Below are 18,950 nucleotides of genomic sequence, written 5' to 3'. Positions count from 1 at the left end.
AATAAAGGACAGGAATTCCTGAGGAATGGAAACAAATCAGGTGAGTCCTACAGCTGCCTCAGTTTACTGCCTAGGAGAATTTCCAGGCCATGGAGCAGGAAGGGAGCCCAGGTGTGGCCTGACAGTCTCCATGAGTTGAAGAGATATTGCTGAGCGACCGGCAGCCCAAGGTTGCTAGAATTCACAGGACACAGAGAGGAGAGGGCCCACAAGAGGGAACCCTGGAGACCTACAGAAGGTCCCCCTCAAATATTCAGCAGAACACTGATGAGACCATCATGAGAAAACTACTCAAGGCAGGGAACAGAATCACCTGAAAGGATTAGAGGGAACAACTTGCCCTCACACAGAACCTGAAACAGTGCCTGTCCCCAGCAGCCAGACTGGAAAGCTTTACAATTCATGGGACACTGGATAGAGTATTCAGAGGGTCTTGTCTCAATAGTGGGGAATCATTTGCCCCAGACTAAACACTGCTCTTCCCACCCAGAAAACTCTAAAGGCAAGATCCAAACAAATCAAACTCTTTCTAGGTAACTTAACAGCATCCCAGGAAAAAGCTCAAGAATATTTACAGGAGTATAAAAATAGCCAGCATCTAACAAATTCACAATGTCTGGTAACTAAACAAAAATAACCAGGCATACAAAGAACTATAAAATACAATCATTGACAGGGAGTAAAATTAGTCAACCCAAAGAAAAAAAAAAAAAAAACTCGTCAATCTAGAATGCTGTACACAGCAAAAATATCACTTAAAATAAAGGCAAAGAACACATTTTCAGTTGTACAAAAGCCAAAAAGTTGTACAAAAGCCGAAAGAGTCTATCTCCAGCAGACTTGCACAATAAGAAATGTTTAAAAAAAAGTCCTTCATACAGAAGAAAACAATACCTGAAGAAAATACAGATACACACACATACAAAAAGAGCACTAGAAATGATAACTATATGTGCAAATATAGATGTTTTTGTTATTTAAATCTCTTTAAAAACTAATTGTTTAAATAAAAATATAGTGTGGAATTAATAACATCTATAAATGTAAAATGTATGACAAAGTGCGAAAACTGGGAGGGAAGTATACTATTATAATGTTTTTACACTATTCATAGAGTGACAAAATATCAATTAAAGGTAGACTGTGGCAAATTAAAGATATATGCTATAAACCGTAAGTAACCACTAAAATACAAATAAAGTATTACAGCTTTAACCCGTAAGTAACCACTAAAATACAAATAAAATATTACAGCTAATAAGCCAATAAAAAGGAGGTAAGATGAAATAATAGAAAATACTCAACTAATCCAAAAGAAGGAAGAAAAAGGAGGAAATGGGACAACGACAAAGTGTTGTTCTTATGTGGTTAATTTTTGTAACCCATATGCTCTCATTCTCCCGTGTAAGGGTGGTGATGGTGGTGGTGATGGTGGTGGCGTGCCTGTGTGTATCTCCTCTTTATCCTGTTACTAGGTGGGACGAATATAAAACAAACAGGAAGAAGACAGACTTAAGCCTACTATATCAATAATCATATTAATGTAAATGGATTAAACAATACAATTTAAAACAGGGATTAACAAATGGGATAAAAAAGCAAGACCCAACTACCTATTGCTTAAAAGAAATGCACTTTAAATATAAAGACACAAACAGGTTAAAGGTCGTAGGATGCTAATACCAAAGGTGGGGGGAGAACTAGAGTGGCTATGTTCATATTATACAAAGTACATGTCATAGCAAAGAATATTACCAGAGTTAAGGAAGGTAATTTCATAATGATAAAGGGGTCAGTTCATCAAAAGAACAAAATCCTAAACAGGTATGCACTTAGTAACAGAGCTTCAAAATGCACGAAGAAAAGGTGACAAACAGCAAGGAGAAACAGAGATATCCACAATTATAGTCAGACACTTTTCAATACTTTTCTCTCGGTAATTAGTAGAACAAAGAGACCGAAAAACTTGAGGAAATTGATCTAAATAATACTAAATTGACACTTTTGAACACGACCCAACAAGAGGAGAATGCACATTCTTTTCAAATTCACATGAAACATTTACCAAAATAAAGTTTACTCTAAGCCATAAAACAAGTCTTAATAAATTTAAAAGCGATCAATCTCACAAAGTATATTCTCTGACCATAATGGCATTAAATTAGAAATTAGTAACAGAAAAATATTTAGGAAATCTCCGAATATTTGGAAACTGAAAAAATCTATTGGTCAAAGAAGTCATCAAAGGAGAAACTGAAAGAAAACGTATCAGTGCCGGGTGCGGTGGCTCACGCCTGTAATCCCAGCACTTTGTGAGGCCGAGGTGGGTGGATCACTTGAGATCAGGTGTTTGAAACCAGCCTGGGCAACATGGTGAAACCGCATCTCTACTAAAAATAAAAAAATTAGCCGGGAGTGGTGATGCACATCTGTAATCCTAGCTACTTGGGAAGCTGACACAGTAGAATTGCTTAAACCTGGGAGGCAGGTTGCAGTGAGCAGAGATAGGGCCATTGCACTCCAGTCTAGCAGCAGAATGAGAGTGAAGAGCAGAATGGGGAGAGGGGAGAAGGGAGGGAGGAGATGGGAGTGGAAAGAAGAAAAGACAGAAAAGAAAAGAAAAGAGAAAAGAGAGAAAAAAGAGGGAGGGAGGGAGGGAAGGAGGGAAGGAAGGAAAGAAGGAAGGAAAGAAGGAAGGAAGGAAGGAAGGAAGGAAGGAAGGAAGGAAGGAAGGAAGGAAGGAAGGAAAGGGGGGAGGAGAGAGAGGAAAGAGAGAGAAAGAAAGAAAAGAAAGGAAGAAAGGAAAATCAAAACGTGTGAGGTGCCACTATAAACAGAAATGTATAACACTAAATGTTTATATCAACAAAGGTCTCAATAATATCAGCATTCATCTTATAAAGTTAGAAAAAAGAGAGCAAGGCAAGACGAAAGAAAATAGAAAAAATCAGACTGGGAATCAGAAAGTCTTTTCATAGTTAATAGGGGTTAATGTAACCATCTTATTTTATCATGATAGGTATAACAAATGAATTTCACTCAAATAGCACAGACAAAAAATAATTTTCAAGATTTAATAAAGCAACAAGTGTATAATTCAACATTTTTTATCATGGAATCCAAATTTCTCATACTTAGTACTCTAATCAGAAAAGTAATTGTTAAATTTTAAAATTATTCTTTCAAAGAGCAGACGTGCTAAAGTAAATCACTTTCAAGATGAATTTTGGTATTTCAGCCAGCATAAAAAAATGTCACTTATGGTATACTATCACTACATTATGTCTATAACACTGAGATAGTGGCTTTCCCACAAAATAGTTTTCAAAACAAATAACCAGTTTTTGGTCTAGTATTAAATTAACTTACCAAATGGAATCTCTGTAGTGCCACTGAATACTCTACAGCAGTCAAATTGAGTTTTAAAAAGTCCCTCATATTTGAAGAAGTCAGTGCTGACTAAATATAAAATTGACAGTTTCAAAGATTTATGATTAATTTGCTCAATCCCTATCATAGGACTGATCAGCTCTAGTAAAGAAAAACTAGTGGGAAGAACAAGATACAAAAAGGCTAAGTTTGTTTCCAAAATAAGTTATAATTTCCAAGTAGAACTTCTTGACAAATTTTATAATGCATTAAAATGTAATAAATTTTTATTATAATAAATACTATATTAAACTACAAGAATACAAATAATATTGAAAAGTAATACAAGTAATAAAAATACAAAAATGTGGTGCATACCCCATTCGATTTAAGCTTTAATCCATCTGATGAGGCTTGGAGTTGAGATGAGGCAGAGAAATGGACTAAACACTTAGGATGTGTGGCCAAATGCTGTGCACATTTTTTGGTTACATACGGGCACACACATATACATACAGTATGTATGGTTTATAAAAGGGATGGTTTATAAAAGAAGTAGAAAATAAGATAATCTTGAGTAGGGGAGATTTGTTTTATGCTGTAAAGCCAAAAAAAAATTTACCAATTCAACTACTACAAAAATCCTTTCAAATTCTTTCCCAAACCAATAAACTGGTGAAACGGTTTGCAATTTATGATGACAGGAAATGAATATCTCTAAACATAACAAAAGCTCAGAACAATTTAACAGAAATATGTATAATAGGATTAAACACAAAAGAAAAAATAAATGAAGAAAGATGGTCAACAAAAAGTTTCCCTCATCAAATTAGCAAAGTTTAAAGAGATAAATGAAATCTCTCACAAGGCAGAGCATATGTTGGTATAACGTTACCAGAAAACAGGTTGGTCACAAGTTTAATTTAGTCTGTAGATATGCAATTATTGCAATTATTAGGTGGAAAAACAGTTCTTATGAGAATTACCTTAAAAAAATACATATCAAAACTCAGCAAATATATAGGCTTCACTACCCTCATTGCAAAAGGAACAAGGCCAGGAGTGGTGGCTCACGCCTGTAATCCCAGCACTTTGGGAGGCTGAGGTGAGCGGATCACGAGGTCAAGAGATCGAGTCCATCCTGGTCAACATGGTGAAACCCTGTCTCTACTAAAAATACAAAAATTAGCTAGGTGTGGTGGTGAGGACCTGTAATCCTAGCTACTCGGGAGGCTGAGGCAGGACAATCGCTTGAACTCAGGAGGCGGAGGTTGCAGTGAGCCGAGATTGCGCCACTGCACTCCAGCCTGGGTGACAGTGTGAGACTCTGTACTCTGTCTCGGAAAAAAAAAAAAAAAGAAAAAAAGAAAGAAAAGAAAAAGGAACTAAATAGGTCCAGTACAAGGAAAAGTAGTCATTAAATAATCCTAATCTATACCTATCAATTACAAATTACACATCCAATTTCCAAAACCATATTGTTTTTAAAAGTTTATTTAAAAGAAAGACATTAAATCATCTAATTAACACTTCCTAATGTTTCTGCTGACTTACCAAACAGTATGAGATTTATTGCCATCATAGCATACTTTTAAATTGTCTATTTGCATATCCAATAAAGAAATGAAAATGAAGTATCAAACAACTACGCCTACAAAAGAAAAAGTACCTTATAAATCTATTGAAAAGGAAGACTGTGCTCCGGATAACTCGTGCTGTGCGTGATTCTTCATGCTGGGATCTCGATAAACTTATGCCATCATCCATGTGGCCTTCATGATGCATAATAGCCTGTAGGAAAGCAAAAATAAGGCCATTACTCCCAACATCTCTTTTCCAAACTAGAGTTAGGGAGATGTGTACTCAAACAGCTGAGCCATAACAACAGATAGAATCAAAAGGCAGGTATAGAGGACTGTGAAGCTGTTATGTTCAGATAAAATCTATGTACAGCTCCCTATACAAACTAGCCATTCCATTTATTCATTTAGTTATTATTTCATTTTTTGAGATGGCGTCTTGCTATGTTGCCCAGGCTGGTCTTGAACTCCTGGGCTTCAGTGATCCTTCTCCCTCTGCCTCCTGAATAGCTAGAATTACAAGCCCCCATCACCTTGCTCAGCTCAGTTATCATTTTAAAGAACTACTCAAAAAGTGCAATGAGTCAAGTAAAACAAATAGCAGAGCCTTTTCACATATCCACATTGAATGACTGATCCTCAGCCTAAGCAAACTTGGTACAAAGCAGCAAAGCTAACGTTGCACAGGCACACCAGTCATAAAGTAGTTAGGAACATAGACTAGTCAATAATAAGTACCGAACAATGCTTATAAATCATCTAAATGATAAAAATGTATACATATATTTCTTTTGATAGTTTTTTTGTTTTTGAACTTTCTATGAAACTATAATGTTAGGAAAGAGAAATGCAAAAATCTTAAGAAAACAGTTCCATGATTTTCACAAGTGAACATTCCTGCATGACCAACACCCAGCTCAAGAAAGAAAACATTATGGTATCTTAAAATCCTCCTTAGTGCTCCCTTCCTATTCCTATCCTTCACAAGGTTCACCACCTTGGCAGACTTTTGACAGCACAGATCAGTTGTGTACTATATATAAGTAGAACCATTTGTTCCCATCTGTGCTTATCTTCATTCAACATTTATAGCAAGATGATTTAATACACCTACCCAGGTGTACTGAACTAAATCTAGGAACTGGAACTATAAATTAACTAGAAAGCAATGTAAAGAGGAAACTCCTTATATAAAAAATCAGTGAGACACAGATATATCTATATTCAAAGGCAAAATATTATAGCCTTAAGTGCCCTCATTAATAAAGAAAAAAATGACTAAAATGGAAGAACTTAATATTTTCATGTCCTAAAAACTGAACAGCAAAGAAAGTTGAAAAGTAGAACTAATGAAGATTAAGTGAAATTACTAAACTAGAAGTCAAATAAAGTACTAGAGAAGATTAATAAACTCAAAATTTGATTCTTTGTGATGATAGATAAAACAAAGCTCTCACAAACCAGGCTAAAGATAAAACAGAAATTAAAAACACAGAGAATGGGAAATTACAATAATACATTACTGTGTGCAACTCCATGGCAAAACCAAAAATCAACCAACCAAACAAAACTGGGTATTCCAGGGGAATAGAATAGATTCTTAGCAAAATAAGACTAATCAAAAGGAATCCAACTCTATTTGACCAGGTTCTTTAGAAAAGGATTGAAAAGCTGGGCGCGGTGGCTCACGCCTGTAAACCCAGCACTTTGGGAGGCCAAGGCGGGCGGATCACGCGGTCAGGAGATCCAGACCATCCTGGCTAACACGGTGAAACCCCGTCTCTACTACAAATACAAAAAATTAGCCGGGCATGGTGGCGGGCGCCTGTAGTCCCAGCTACTCAGGAGGCTGAGGCAGGAGAATGGCGTGAACCTGGGAGGTGGAGCTTGCAGTGAGCCGAGATCGCGCCACTGCACTCCGGCCTGGGTGAAAGAACAAGACTCCGTCTCAAAAAAAAAAAAAAAAAAAGGATTGAAAAGATAATTTAAGATACAATATTTAAAAGACCTAGGACTAGCTGGTTTCACAGGTGAGCTGTGACAAAGCTTCAAAGAACAGCTACCTTTCACGGCAGACTAGTCTAGACCAAGGATTGGCAAACTACAGCACATTACCTGTTTCCGTATAGCCCATGAGCTAAGAATGGTGTTTACATTTTTAAATGGTTGAAAAAAAGACCAGAGTAGAGTGGTGTTTTGTGACACATAAAAACTAATAAACACAAAAATTGTATGAAATTCAAAATCCAGTGTCCATAAAGAGAAATTAACTTCCCCCATAAATATACATGTAATAATTCTGAATAAAATATTAATTAATTAAATCTAGTAGAATTTCAAAAGAATCATACACTATGGTCAAGTAGGGTTTACTTTGTGAATTTAAGAACTCTAACAATTGGAGGTCTGGTAACTTAGTTATTTCATCAACAAGTTAAAAGACACAACACAGGATTTTTATCTTCTTTATTAATAAAATTCAGTAATCATTGCTATTTTTAAAAAGCTAAGTAAAATTGAAATAGCAGGAGGCTACTTAAACATAAAAACAATTTCAACTGTCCTCAGGATGCAAGTTACAACCTCGATAAAGTAGGAGTGGAAATTCACAATGGGAAAATATGCTGAGATAATAAACCAGCAGACCGGATGAAAGAACAGCAAGCTGAGATAAAAAGGTGAGCTGGGTGAGATAAGGACAAGAAAAAAAAGCATGAAAACTAAAATTTTAAAGGCACAGAAAGGGCTTATGAACAGAACAGCACCAAAGAAAAAAATGAGTACTTTGGAAGACATACTTGAGAAGCAAAGTGTAGAGAAAAGGTCAGGGAGAACGCTGAGAGGAAAGACAGCCGTGCTCCTGAGAAAGAAACTAGCAGACTAAAATGGCATGAAAACAGGAACCAAAGACATGGCTGAAACAGTAGATTCACATACCCAACTTGTTCCAAGCATACATAAAAGTTTTCCAACAATTTAAGTGTATGTTTTTAAAATTTAATTAAAGTTAAACAAAATTAAAAATTGTGTTCATCTAGTTCTAGTTATATACAAATACCAAATTGCCACATGTGTCTAGCAGTTACTGATTTGGACAGCATAGCCTTATACCTAGCTTCAAGTTCATGGGAATTACCAAGAGCATAGGCAATGGGGAAAAAAAGTCAGACACATCCAGATCATGAGGCATTCTATAACTGGCATGGATTTTTTAAAACCTCGATGCCACAGGAAAAAAATAAGCTGAGAATTCGTTCTAGATTAAAAGAGACTGAAAGGCATAAAAATAAATAAGTGCATGAATTTTGATTGCATCCTGATTTTAATCAACTAGAAAAGATATTATTGAGATAATAGAATAAATAATGAATACAAACAGGATAGTCAATGATGTAATAGAATTACCTTCATGCTATGTAACTGTACTGTGGATGTTTGACTGCATACACACACAGAGAGAAAAGAAAGACAGGAGGACAGGAAAGCAAATCTGGCTAACTATAAGAATTGTTGACTCTAATCCAAGCGTATGTGGATGGTCATTGGTTTAGTCTTTTAACTTTTTTATATTTGAAATTTTTATAAGTAAAATATTAAGAAAAAAAGAAAAAGATAACATCTGCTAAATCTAGTAGAAGAACCATGACCAAACATCATTATTGAAAGAAAAGTTTGCTTTAAAGCCAAATCGACCTCTTCTGCCACAATTTCGACAATATTAGCTGTTCACCTTGAGAATGCTAACCCAGCTCAGCATGGCTCATAATTGTGCAACGCTAATGCAGTTGAAGACCAAGTTAGCAGGTGCACAGGCAATCTCACCAACTCAATTATAACTCCACATCCTTGAAAATACATGTTTTCATTCAAGAAACATTTATTGAGCGCCTACTATGGTTCCAGCACTCTGCTAGATACTGAAAATACATAAATCAAAGACTTGGTTCCAATCTCAGAGTCTAGTAATGAAGACAGAATAAATTACATATCTTTAACTCTTCCTTTCCTTTCTGACCCCCGCCCCCTCCTTAGATTGTGTTTAGTTTAATTTCTGGCTTGTTGGCTTCTGGAGACCTCAAAAAGTAGCTTAAGCAATTTGGACTCAAACATGGAACAATATGGATAAATGTTACAGACCTTTGGCTGAGCAAAAGGAGGCATATACAAAAGAGTACATGCTATAGAATTTCACTTATATAAAATTCAACATCAGCTAAAACAGAAAAATGATCACAAGATCATTTCCATGACAGAAGATCACAAGAGTGGCCAGGCGTGGTGGCTCACGCCTGTAATCCCAGCACTCTGGGAGGCTGAGGCGGACGGATCATGAGGTCAGGAGATGGAGACCATCCTGGCCAACATGGTGAAACTCCTTCTTTACTAAAAATACAAAAATTAGCCTGGCGTCGTTGCGTGTGCCTGTAATCCCAGCTACTCGGGAGTCTGAGGCAGGAAAATCGCTTGAACCCGGGAGGTGGATATTGCAGTGAGCCGAGATTGCGCCACTGTACTCCAGCCTGGGTGACAGAGCCAGACTGTCAAAAAAAAAAAAAAAAATCAAAAGAATAGTTGCCCCTGGGGGAAAGGGAGCAGGAATAACCTAGAAAGGAATGTTGGGAAACTTCTTGGAAATTAGACATGTTCCACGTGGAGATAAGCTTGTGGGTCACACCAGTGTATCCATTTGTTAAAACTCTACAGCTGCCCAGCTCAGTGGCTCACGCCTGTAATCCCAGCACTTTGGGAGGCCGAGGCGGGTGGATCACCTGAGGTCAGGAGTTCGAAACCAGCCTGGCCAATATGGCGAAACCCCATCTCCACTAAAAATAAAAAAATTAGCTGGCCGCGGTGGTGGGCGCCTGTAATTCCAGCTACTCAGGAGGCTGAGACAGGAGAATTGCTTGAACCCAGGAGGCAGAGGTTGCAGTGAGCAGAGATCACACCACTGCACACCAGGCGACACAGTGAAACTCTTGTCTCAAGAAAAAAAAAACCCTCTATAGCTTAATGTTTACATTTCAATGTATATACATATTACCTCTAAAAGTTGAAAATAAGTAACAGTAATAATCTAGTGAGACATAGCATAGGATTGGAGGGTAACTGAAACAACAGTAAGAGAGCATTGAAAATGTTGAATGGTGAAGACTCAGGGGTTCATTACACTATTCGTTATTTTGTATAAATTTAAATTATCTATAATAAAGTTTTAAAACAGGCCACCTTCAGTTGCAAGAAATAGGGAGTGCTTCACAAATATTGAATACACGCAAGTACACTTAAAGGTATGAGCCCAGATCAAAGACCTAAAAAACAACGGATCATCTTATTATAATGATGATATAGGTCTTGCAGGAGAATTGTCAGAGGATCTCTATCCCAAGCTCCAAGGAAGGTTGTACTGGGATGCACTCAAGTCAACTATATCCCTGCAGTATAGGCCTCCACCTTCACTAAAATCAGCACTGATCACTCTAAATAGATCACAAGAACAGTCGTCTATTTAGTTACTGGAATGTGGGTATATATTTTGATTAATAAATCTGTTGAAAATAAAAAGGTCGGTATCACTAAAGCCTTCCTTTCCAAGGTCTCACGTTTCCGGAAATAATGTGTGTTTTTTGGTTCTGTGCACTGTGCTGCATGTCATATGTAAAAACGTGAACAATCTAGTATGATGTACTCCCTCAGGGGAGTTGCAAATTTGTGGGGGTGGGGGGACAGGGGTGGTGAGAGAAAGAGAGATATGTGGCCTACTAAATTAAATAACACAAGGAGTGTGTGTATAAAATGTAATGAGTTATAGATGAACATTATGAGAACTCAAAGGAGGGAGTAGCTGATAAGCTGATATCGTCAGGAAGAACTTCTAAAATGATAAATAAATTGAATTCCTGGATGATGGAAAAGAGTCAGGGAGACAAAAAAGGTTTGAAGGTATTCTAAACAGAAGAGACAGTCTGCAGAGGCACAGGTGTGGAAAAGCCATGGTACTCTGATAGACTGCAAGGAATGTGTTGTAAGTGACATGCTGGGGAAATTGAAGACAATGTCTGGAAATCAGGAAGTGAGTAGGAGAACGGCACAGGCCAGGAAGAGCATCATTATCACTACCAAACAGTGGGCCTCTTCTTGTTAGCAAGGGGATGTCAGTAACGGACTTTCTCACAGCATGGAGGACAAAGTGAACTGTACTAAACTAGAATCCAGAAGACGGCACTGTGTATTTCTTCACTTCATATTTAAATGCATGCATCCCACAATCCTATACATGAGTGATGTAACATCCAGCTCTGTTCACCTTATAAAGCTAAAGAGTCTATTAACAGTGGAATCTGCCCTTTCGCTTGCAAAATTATGAACTTTTGCAGGTGACTAAAAAGATTAGCCAATTTTTTTGACTTGTGCTTGTGTATTCATAAAAATTACTTCTATAAATTATGTTTTTTTCTATCACCTTACCTTACGTTGTATAGATCCCATTCTCACAGATTTCACGTCCACAGACTGGTAAGTAAGCCATAGGCCTGTGTCTACATGTTGTATATAGCATACTGAGTCACCGTATTTTATTTCGGATGTTCCCATGCCATCGACTTCTTTTCTCACCCCTACATCCAATTTTTCCTAAGGGGAGAGGAGGAAAAAAAGGTCAGTAAACATTTCAAAAATACTAGTGTATGGCAATAGCATTTTGCCTTATTGTAAATATGTTCCTTGAAAAATTCAGCCCTCTGAAGTTCCCTGAAATAATGGCCAAATATTTTACTCTAACAGTTCAACCTCTAACATATGCTTGAATTATTCACATTGGTAGAACATTATTTTTGCCATAATGTAAAATTTTTAAATTTTATGTTGCAAAATAGCCAACTCCAAACCAGAGATCTTAAAATTAGTAGTTAAGCTAAATATCCTTCCTGGGTTTTTGTGGGTTTTTTTTTTTCATTATTGGTGATTAAGAACATAGGTTTGGGGGACAGAGAGATTTTGTTTTGAGTCCAGCCTCTGCCACTCATTACCTCTAAGATGTTATTAAACCTTTTAAGCCTAAGTTTTCTCATCCATAAATAAAGCTAATAAGGTATCTCTCCATAGGATCAAAAAAAAAAATAAGATAATGCATGTAGATTTCAGGATAGTGTCCCCGGGATAAACACTTCAAAATTTTTTGACAACTTTGTCAATAATAATGGTGACAATGATTGTTAATGAACCTGTTAATTAAAACGATTATTTATTTTGAACGAATCAAAGCTAAAATTCAGTTTCTACTACTGCAATTTCCAACGCGGACTACAGAGGTATTCACTCTTAAACGGCTACTATGCCAAACTTCCTCTCCTAGGGAGTAGCAATCCATCCTCTGATACCAACCAAATGTTTCTTTCAAATCTCTATTTATGTCAGCACTTCCTCCTCCAACATACACTCTTGCCGTTTTTCCTCCCATGCATAGCTGTGATCTTCAGGAACTCACTGTGTCTTAAAGTCCCATACAGTCCCTAAAGCAGCAATGAAAAAGTCAAGGGTACCTCCTTTCTTTAGTCTCTTACTCTTTTTTCTTCCTTGGTCTAACCTTCCTTGTTAACTTACTTTACGTGTCTTCTATGTCTTTGGTCTTATGACTTTTATATAGAATTATAGTTAAACGAATGTTTTGAAGATTCAGTCAGAGTAAAATGCATGTCTGCTAAACAAAAAAGAACAATTTTAAAATAACCCCAAGGTTTAACAGATTTTTCATGTCATTTGCATAACGTATTAATAATTAATGACCTGAAAATGATTATGAACACTCCATAAACAATTGAAAATTCAAATTAAAATGAGTTGAAATTTTTAACACAAAAGGTCAAGGTCAACTAAGAAAATATATAATTATCAATTAAGTTGATTCAATCATTATGCAAATAACCTGAAACACTATTCTAAGTATCTGTAATAAAACAGACAATAAAACCATTCCAATTTCATTCTATCAACCTAGATAAACTACTAATCTACGTATACCAACCCTGTCAATAGAAAAATTAAATTCTGGGAAAAAAATAGAACACTGTAATTATCTCTTCAGAATAGAACAGTGAGCCTCTAACTTTTTTTTTTTGGTCTTTTCTTCAAGCAAATTGGTTTGTGTCTAGATTATTTATAGGTGCATGGATTATATAGTAAGAAGTCACATAAACATTAATTGTGAAATTATGCTTTCTTTGTATTTTATTGATGTATTTCACATCCGTCTCTGGATTAGAAGATTTAATTCTGAAATATCATAATGATGATTTTTTTTTTTTTTTGAGATGGAGTCTTTCTCTGTCACCCAGGCTGGAATGCAGTGGCACAGTCTCAGCTCACTGTAACCTCTGCCTCCTGGTTCCAGCAATTCTGCTGTCTCAGCCTCCTGAGTAGCTGAGATGACAGGCGCCCACCACCAGGCCCTGCTAATTTTTGTATTTTTAGTAGAGACAGATTTCACCATGTTGGTGAGGCTAGTCTTAAACGCCTGAACTCAGGTGATCCACCCACCTCGGCCTCCCAAAGCGCAGGGATTACAGGTGTGAGCCACCGCTCCCGGCCGATGACTGTTTTAAAAATTAATCTGACCCTTGAGTGAGGTAAAAAATGCTGAAGTTACATTAGAAAAAATAAGTGAGATCGCTTGCTGAATGAAAGACCAAAGGCCATCCATGTTCTTTCCTTCTTTATCTCCTGTCATTTTCTGTAGCTCAGGCTTAGGAGAAATTCAGATGAAAATAATCTAGAGCCTTTGAATGACCATAAGCTGAAGCACAGCATGAACCACAAATGTGACATCTAGTAAAAGCATCCAATAGAGTATTAGTCTGTATTACTGGAAATAAAGTGCTCAGATTAGGCAAGTAATAATCTTACTAAAACTCTGTATTAGTTTTATCATATCTATATTAATGGCCTTAATTTTGGCATCAGCTTTTAAATTTTATTTTTCTTTTGAGTTGTTCTACTTCGGAAAATGATGAAGTAATTCACTGGAGTGAATTCTCCTATAGAAACTGTTATAAAATTTGGAAAAAATCCTTTTAAGAATTGACTTAAAGGCACTTGGACCAAAAGCAGGAAGAAATTGAAAAGTAGATCTCTCTCAAAAGGCAAACAGCACCTTGCGTGATTGGTAAGTGGCTGCCTTTTGCCTTGGGGCATGCAGTGCCCAATCTGCCTGCTACTCTGGCAGCAGCAATCTGCTGCTTTATTGGCTTGAGGTATCAGAGGATATGCTTCAGGGCCCACAAGCAACAAAATAATTAGATGGGCTAAATCCTGGACTCAAAGTTATCTACGAAATCTTTGTAAAAAAATTATCCAAATTCTGCTGACTATGTATGCTGGAGGAAAGTCCAGTATAATGGCAACAGATGGAAGCTGAAAGATTTGAGTAAAAATATAAGCAACTCCCCATGTAAAAGAGAGAAAACTGAAGTTTCAATCCAACAAGGTTAACTGCCTGCAAAACCAAAATCACTCTTCAGAATAAAACTTGCAATTCAGAGCCTCTACTACATCTCATTCCCAATATCCAATATATTGTCAAAAATAAGCAGATACAAAGAAACTAGAAAATGTGACCTATATTTTTTGGAACAACAAAGACAACAAGAGTACAGGCAATACAAATCAATGCAAAGATGGCCCAGATCCTGCAACTAGCAGACAAGGACTTTAGAGCAACTATTTAAATTACAAAATATGTTCAAAAACATAAAAGAAAACATATATATAATGAATAAATAGAGCTAAATTATACATCACAAAAATAAATGAAATAGAAAAATGAAAATAATTTAAATACAAAATTAACTGGGTCAGCTTAGCATCAGATTGGAATTATATAAAAAAGAGTTAATGAAATTAAAAGTTAATCAATAGAAATTTTTCAATCTGTAGATCAGATTGCCATTAAAACACTCTAGCTTAAGTATTTTGCTATTAAATGGAAACCTCCCTCAAAAGACTGTATAAAATTTAATTCCTATACCTCCTACATTTAATCAAGAAAATGTCAAGATCCTCCTAATCTTAGCATTATCTTATAAGCATTATCTTATTCATTAAAACCTGTAAATTTTTAACTTTTATAGTCTTCTATCCTGCAAGAATAATCTTGAGACCTTAAGAGCTATAAAAATACTCAGAGATAAAATAACTCTTTTCAGCACAGTCTAGAATTATTGCAAACACTGCTTTTTCAATCTAAGAGGTTTGTATGGATATTTTCTCTTTTCATTCATGTACTCTCATAGCATGTTGTACTTCCACTATCAGGGAAATGTTGGTACTTTGTTAAAACTGTTCCTCAATTGTCTTCTTTCCACTTGACTATCATTCACCTTTTTGACAGCGGGAATCATATGTCTGATTCCTCCAGCCTGACCCCACATAACCTCAGGACCAGAACAGCCTGCAAATGTCAGATCCTTGATGAATTTCTGGAAATTCCTTCAGATTTCCCATAAAAACTGTGCTGACAAACTACTCCCATTATGAGCATTCAAATAATCCCATTCGTAAGTGCTTGGAACATCTAATTTTCAAATGAATATTAAAATAGACCCAGATGTGGCTGGGCGCGGTGGCTCATGCCTGTAATCCCAGCACTCTGGGAGGCCGAGGCGGGTGGATCACAAGGTCAGGAGATCAAGACTATCCTGGCTAACATGGTGAAACCCCGTCTCTACTAAAAAAAAAAATAAATAATAAAATAAAAAATAAATAAATAAATAAATAAAACAAACAATTAGCTGGGTGCGGTGGCAGGCACCTGTAGTCCCAGCTACTTGGGAGGCTGAGGCAGGAGAATGGTGTGAACCCGGGAGGCAGAGCTTGCAGTGAGCCAAGATCATGCCACTGCACTCCAGCCTGGGCAACAGAGCAAGACTCCATCTCAAAAAAAATAAATAAAAATAAAAAGTAAACAAATAAAATAGACCCAGATGTAAAAATGATTGGTCTGAAAAGTATTGAGTGATATTTCACATTGGGTATACTAACCTGACTCATAATGAAGACATACCTATTTCTGAGGAACTGTGGCCTCATACACATATATATATACTGAGTGATATATACATACTAGATATCTAAAAGTAGACTCAGTAAAAGACTAAAACTAGTCCTATAGAATTATTTCTTATAATACAGAGCATGCACTTCAGATGAATTCTTCTAGCATAGTTAAAATCATCCGTATGTCTATCCAAATTACTCTACCAGGTAACTAAAGACAAAAGGCCGTTATCCTTAGATGATGGAGTTTTTATTGGTTTTTTAATAGCCAGGTCTCTTTAAGACAAGTAATGGTTAAAGTTAGAAAAAATTAAAAAGTCAAAAGAATTTTTTTATTTGCTCCTTTATGGTGCCACACTGCAGCACAGAATAGTTGGTCACTGTGAAAAGAAAGTCTAAAAATGTTACATGGTAAGAGAAATGACTGGTACTGACAGGCCAGGCCAGGCCAGGCTTAGCCCTTCCAGGACAGAAAAGCAAAAAAAAAAAAAAATCACACATTATCCCTCATTATCCCTCGGCTTCTCAGGAGAAATTACTCTGGTAAATGAGTTGGTGGAAAGAAAAGATTTTTAAAGTTTCTCTTGCTGAAGGGGTCTTTGAGGGGCTTCCACAGCAGCAGCCACAGAGCTTAAGGTCGCAGCGCCTAAATAATAGCCCTCTAACACCCCGTGCAATACCCTCCCCTAGAGTGTGTGCGGGACCAATGAATAGAACAGGATATCACTCCTGCAATGAGGTTACCTTAGATGGCAAAGGTCAAGGGATCTTGTAGATATAATTAAGGTTTCTTATCAATTGACTTCGAGTAAATCAAAGGAGAGATTATCCAAGGTGGATGATACTTAACCAGGTGAGCTCTTTCAAAGGGTTCAGGCTTTCCCTGAGCACATAAACTACAGCTAGCTTCCATGGGACTCTACCCTGCTGTTGGTCCTCTCTTCCTGACCACCTGTGGACAACAGCATCAGCCCATGCCTAAGGATTCCAGCCTGATCATAATCATCCTGGCCAGACCACTTGCACTGCAGGTGTCAGGCTTACTTACCCAGCCCTCACAATCTCATTAAGCAAACCTATATAATAAATGCCTTAATATATACCTATCTCCACTGGTTCTGCATCTCTGGCTGAACCCTGACCGATTGATCACTGTAATTCGTCACAATGTTTCTGTATATGAGAATGTAGCTTTAGATATGTATTTCTGTGCCCTCTATTTTTTCCTGAGATAACCACTTGTGTTTTGTAACTTAAATAAAACTAAACTATCAAATTATGATATGTTAATCACAGAAGGCTTCAATGGGTTCATTCTCATTCTTACAGTCATTAAAAAAGACCAGCATACAACTATAACTGAATTTCTCTATATTCTGTAAAACCATAATTGGCACTATTTTATCAGGTTATCAATGCCCCTTGAGAAAAGACTGCTGCAAAAATTTCTTTTGATTTTAATCCCAAGTAAATGCAAAATTCATCTCCATGGGTAACTTCGTATAACTGTTTTGTTAAGAAAAAAAAATTACAAGTTCTTTATAAAATCTTTAATTTTCTTACTAAAGAGGTTTTTAGTCTTACTACATAGTTAAGTTTGGTTCTGCCATATAACTTATCTAAGCCTCAGCTTCCTCAGCTGCATAATAAAGATAAAAAAACAGCATCTTAACTCCATAGAGTTGTGTTAGGATTAAATAAGATAATGCATGAAAGGTCTTAGCACATTGATTGACACATAGTAAGTTATTCACTTCTACCTTTATTTTCACTGTGTGAAAGTGTACGTTTTAAAACACCTGAAACATATTCTGAATCGAAAATAAAAAATCGAAATAAAAATAGTGTAGTATAAATGTCTTAAAAACATTTTAGTCTGGCATCGTGATACACGCCTGGGTAATCCTAGCGTTTTGGGAGGCCGAGGCAGGCAGATCGCTTGAGCTCAGCAGTTCAAGACCAGCCTGGGCAACACAGCGAAACCCCGTCTCTACTAAAACTACAAAAATTTGCTGGGTGTGATGGTGCACGCCTGTAGTCCCAGCTACTTGGGAGGCTGAGGTGGGAGAATTGCTTGAACCTAGGAGGTAGAGGCTGCAGTGAGCCAAGATCTTGCCACTGCACCCTAGCTGAGTGATAGCGCGAGGGACTCTCTCTCAAAGAAAAAGTTTTATTATATTTTTGACATTTGTTCCACAATTCTTGTAATCTCATTGACAGTCTTATTTGAAACTGTTATTCCACCATTTCCATAGCAAAAGACTTCTATTCACTGTACATAGGGAGGAAAAAACAGAGGAAATCGCCTACAGAGAAATGTTTCAGGGGCATTTTAAGCTAAAAAAATTTTATCTTGTGGGTTGGGGATTGAATACACATATGATTGGCAAGACCTGTCTTATGATTAAATGAACATTTCAATACACTTGAAAACAATGGTTAAAACTTCTAGGAATAGAGGAAGTGAAGAATATTTCTAAGAAAATCTACATCTATCAAATAGCATTCTTCATTTTGTAAAATAGTTTCCTTAAAAGAAAACCAAAGTAGGTTACATTATAAACATTTCCTATTTTATTCAGTTTTTTTCTGAATATATAGGGTTGTCAGCAATTGTTGATTCTTGTGTCAAATCCTGTATTTGAGATTGGCTGGTGAATGTTCACATTAGTGTCAAAGACACCCCAATGACAGTTGAGGAAATGCTCCTTATGTCAACTAGCAACATGGAATTTTAAAGCCAGTCTCACCTTTAAAATCTTAAGTTAAAATGATCTTAATGATTTATAAAATCTTCCAAATGTACTTGTACTTTCAATACCATCTCACCCAGTTAGAGGTAAGGGACTGATCACGTAAATGCAAGCGTTCACAAGAATCGATTCTCATTTCAGAATTTCAAAACCAAAACTCCTAAACCCAGAAGAAAGCTGAGATTTGAAAGCTGAGATTTGA

The 18,950-nt window shown here is 36.6% G+C and overlaps 1 protein-coding gene across 1 annotated transcript in view; it reads right to left on the bottom strand.

Moving 5' to 3' along the window:
- The window catches only part of RYR2 (ryanodine receptor 2), a 784,036-nt gene that overhangs the window by 383,090 nt on the left and 381,996 nt on the right, over window positions 1–18,950 (bottom strand). The window contains exons 13-14 of the mRNA XM_055233438.2: window positions 11,415–11,579; window positions 5,039–5,160 (exon numbers count right to left, since the gene is read on the bottom strand). Of these exons, the coding sequence (XP_055089413.1) occupies window positions 5,039–5,160; window positions 11,415–11,579 (287 nt within the window). The remainder of the gene's footprint in view (window positions 1–5,038; window positions 5,161–11,414; window positions 11,580–18,950) is intronic.

The sequence above is a fragment of the Symphalangus syndactylus genome, chromosome 19 (assembly GCF_028878055.3).
Source record: "Symphalangus syndactylus isolate Jambi chromosome 19, NHGRI_mSymSyn1-v2.1_pri, whole genome shotgun sequence".
NCBI lineage: Eukaryota > Metazoa > Chordata > Mammalia > Primates > Hylobatidae > Symphalangus > Symphalangus syndactylus.
The sequence above is the reverse complement of the archived record's forward strand: the minus strand, read 5'-3'. Positions and strand labels throughout refer to the sequence as shown.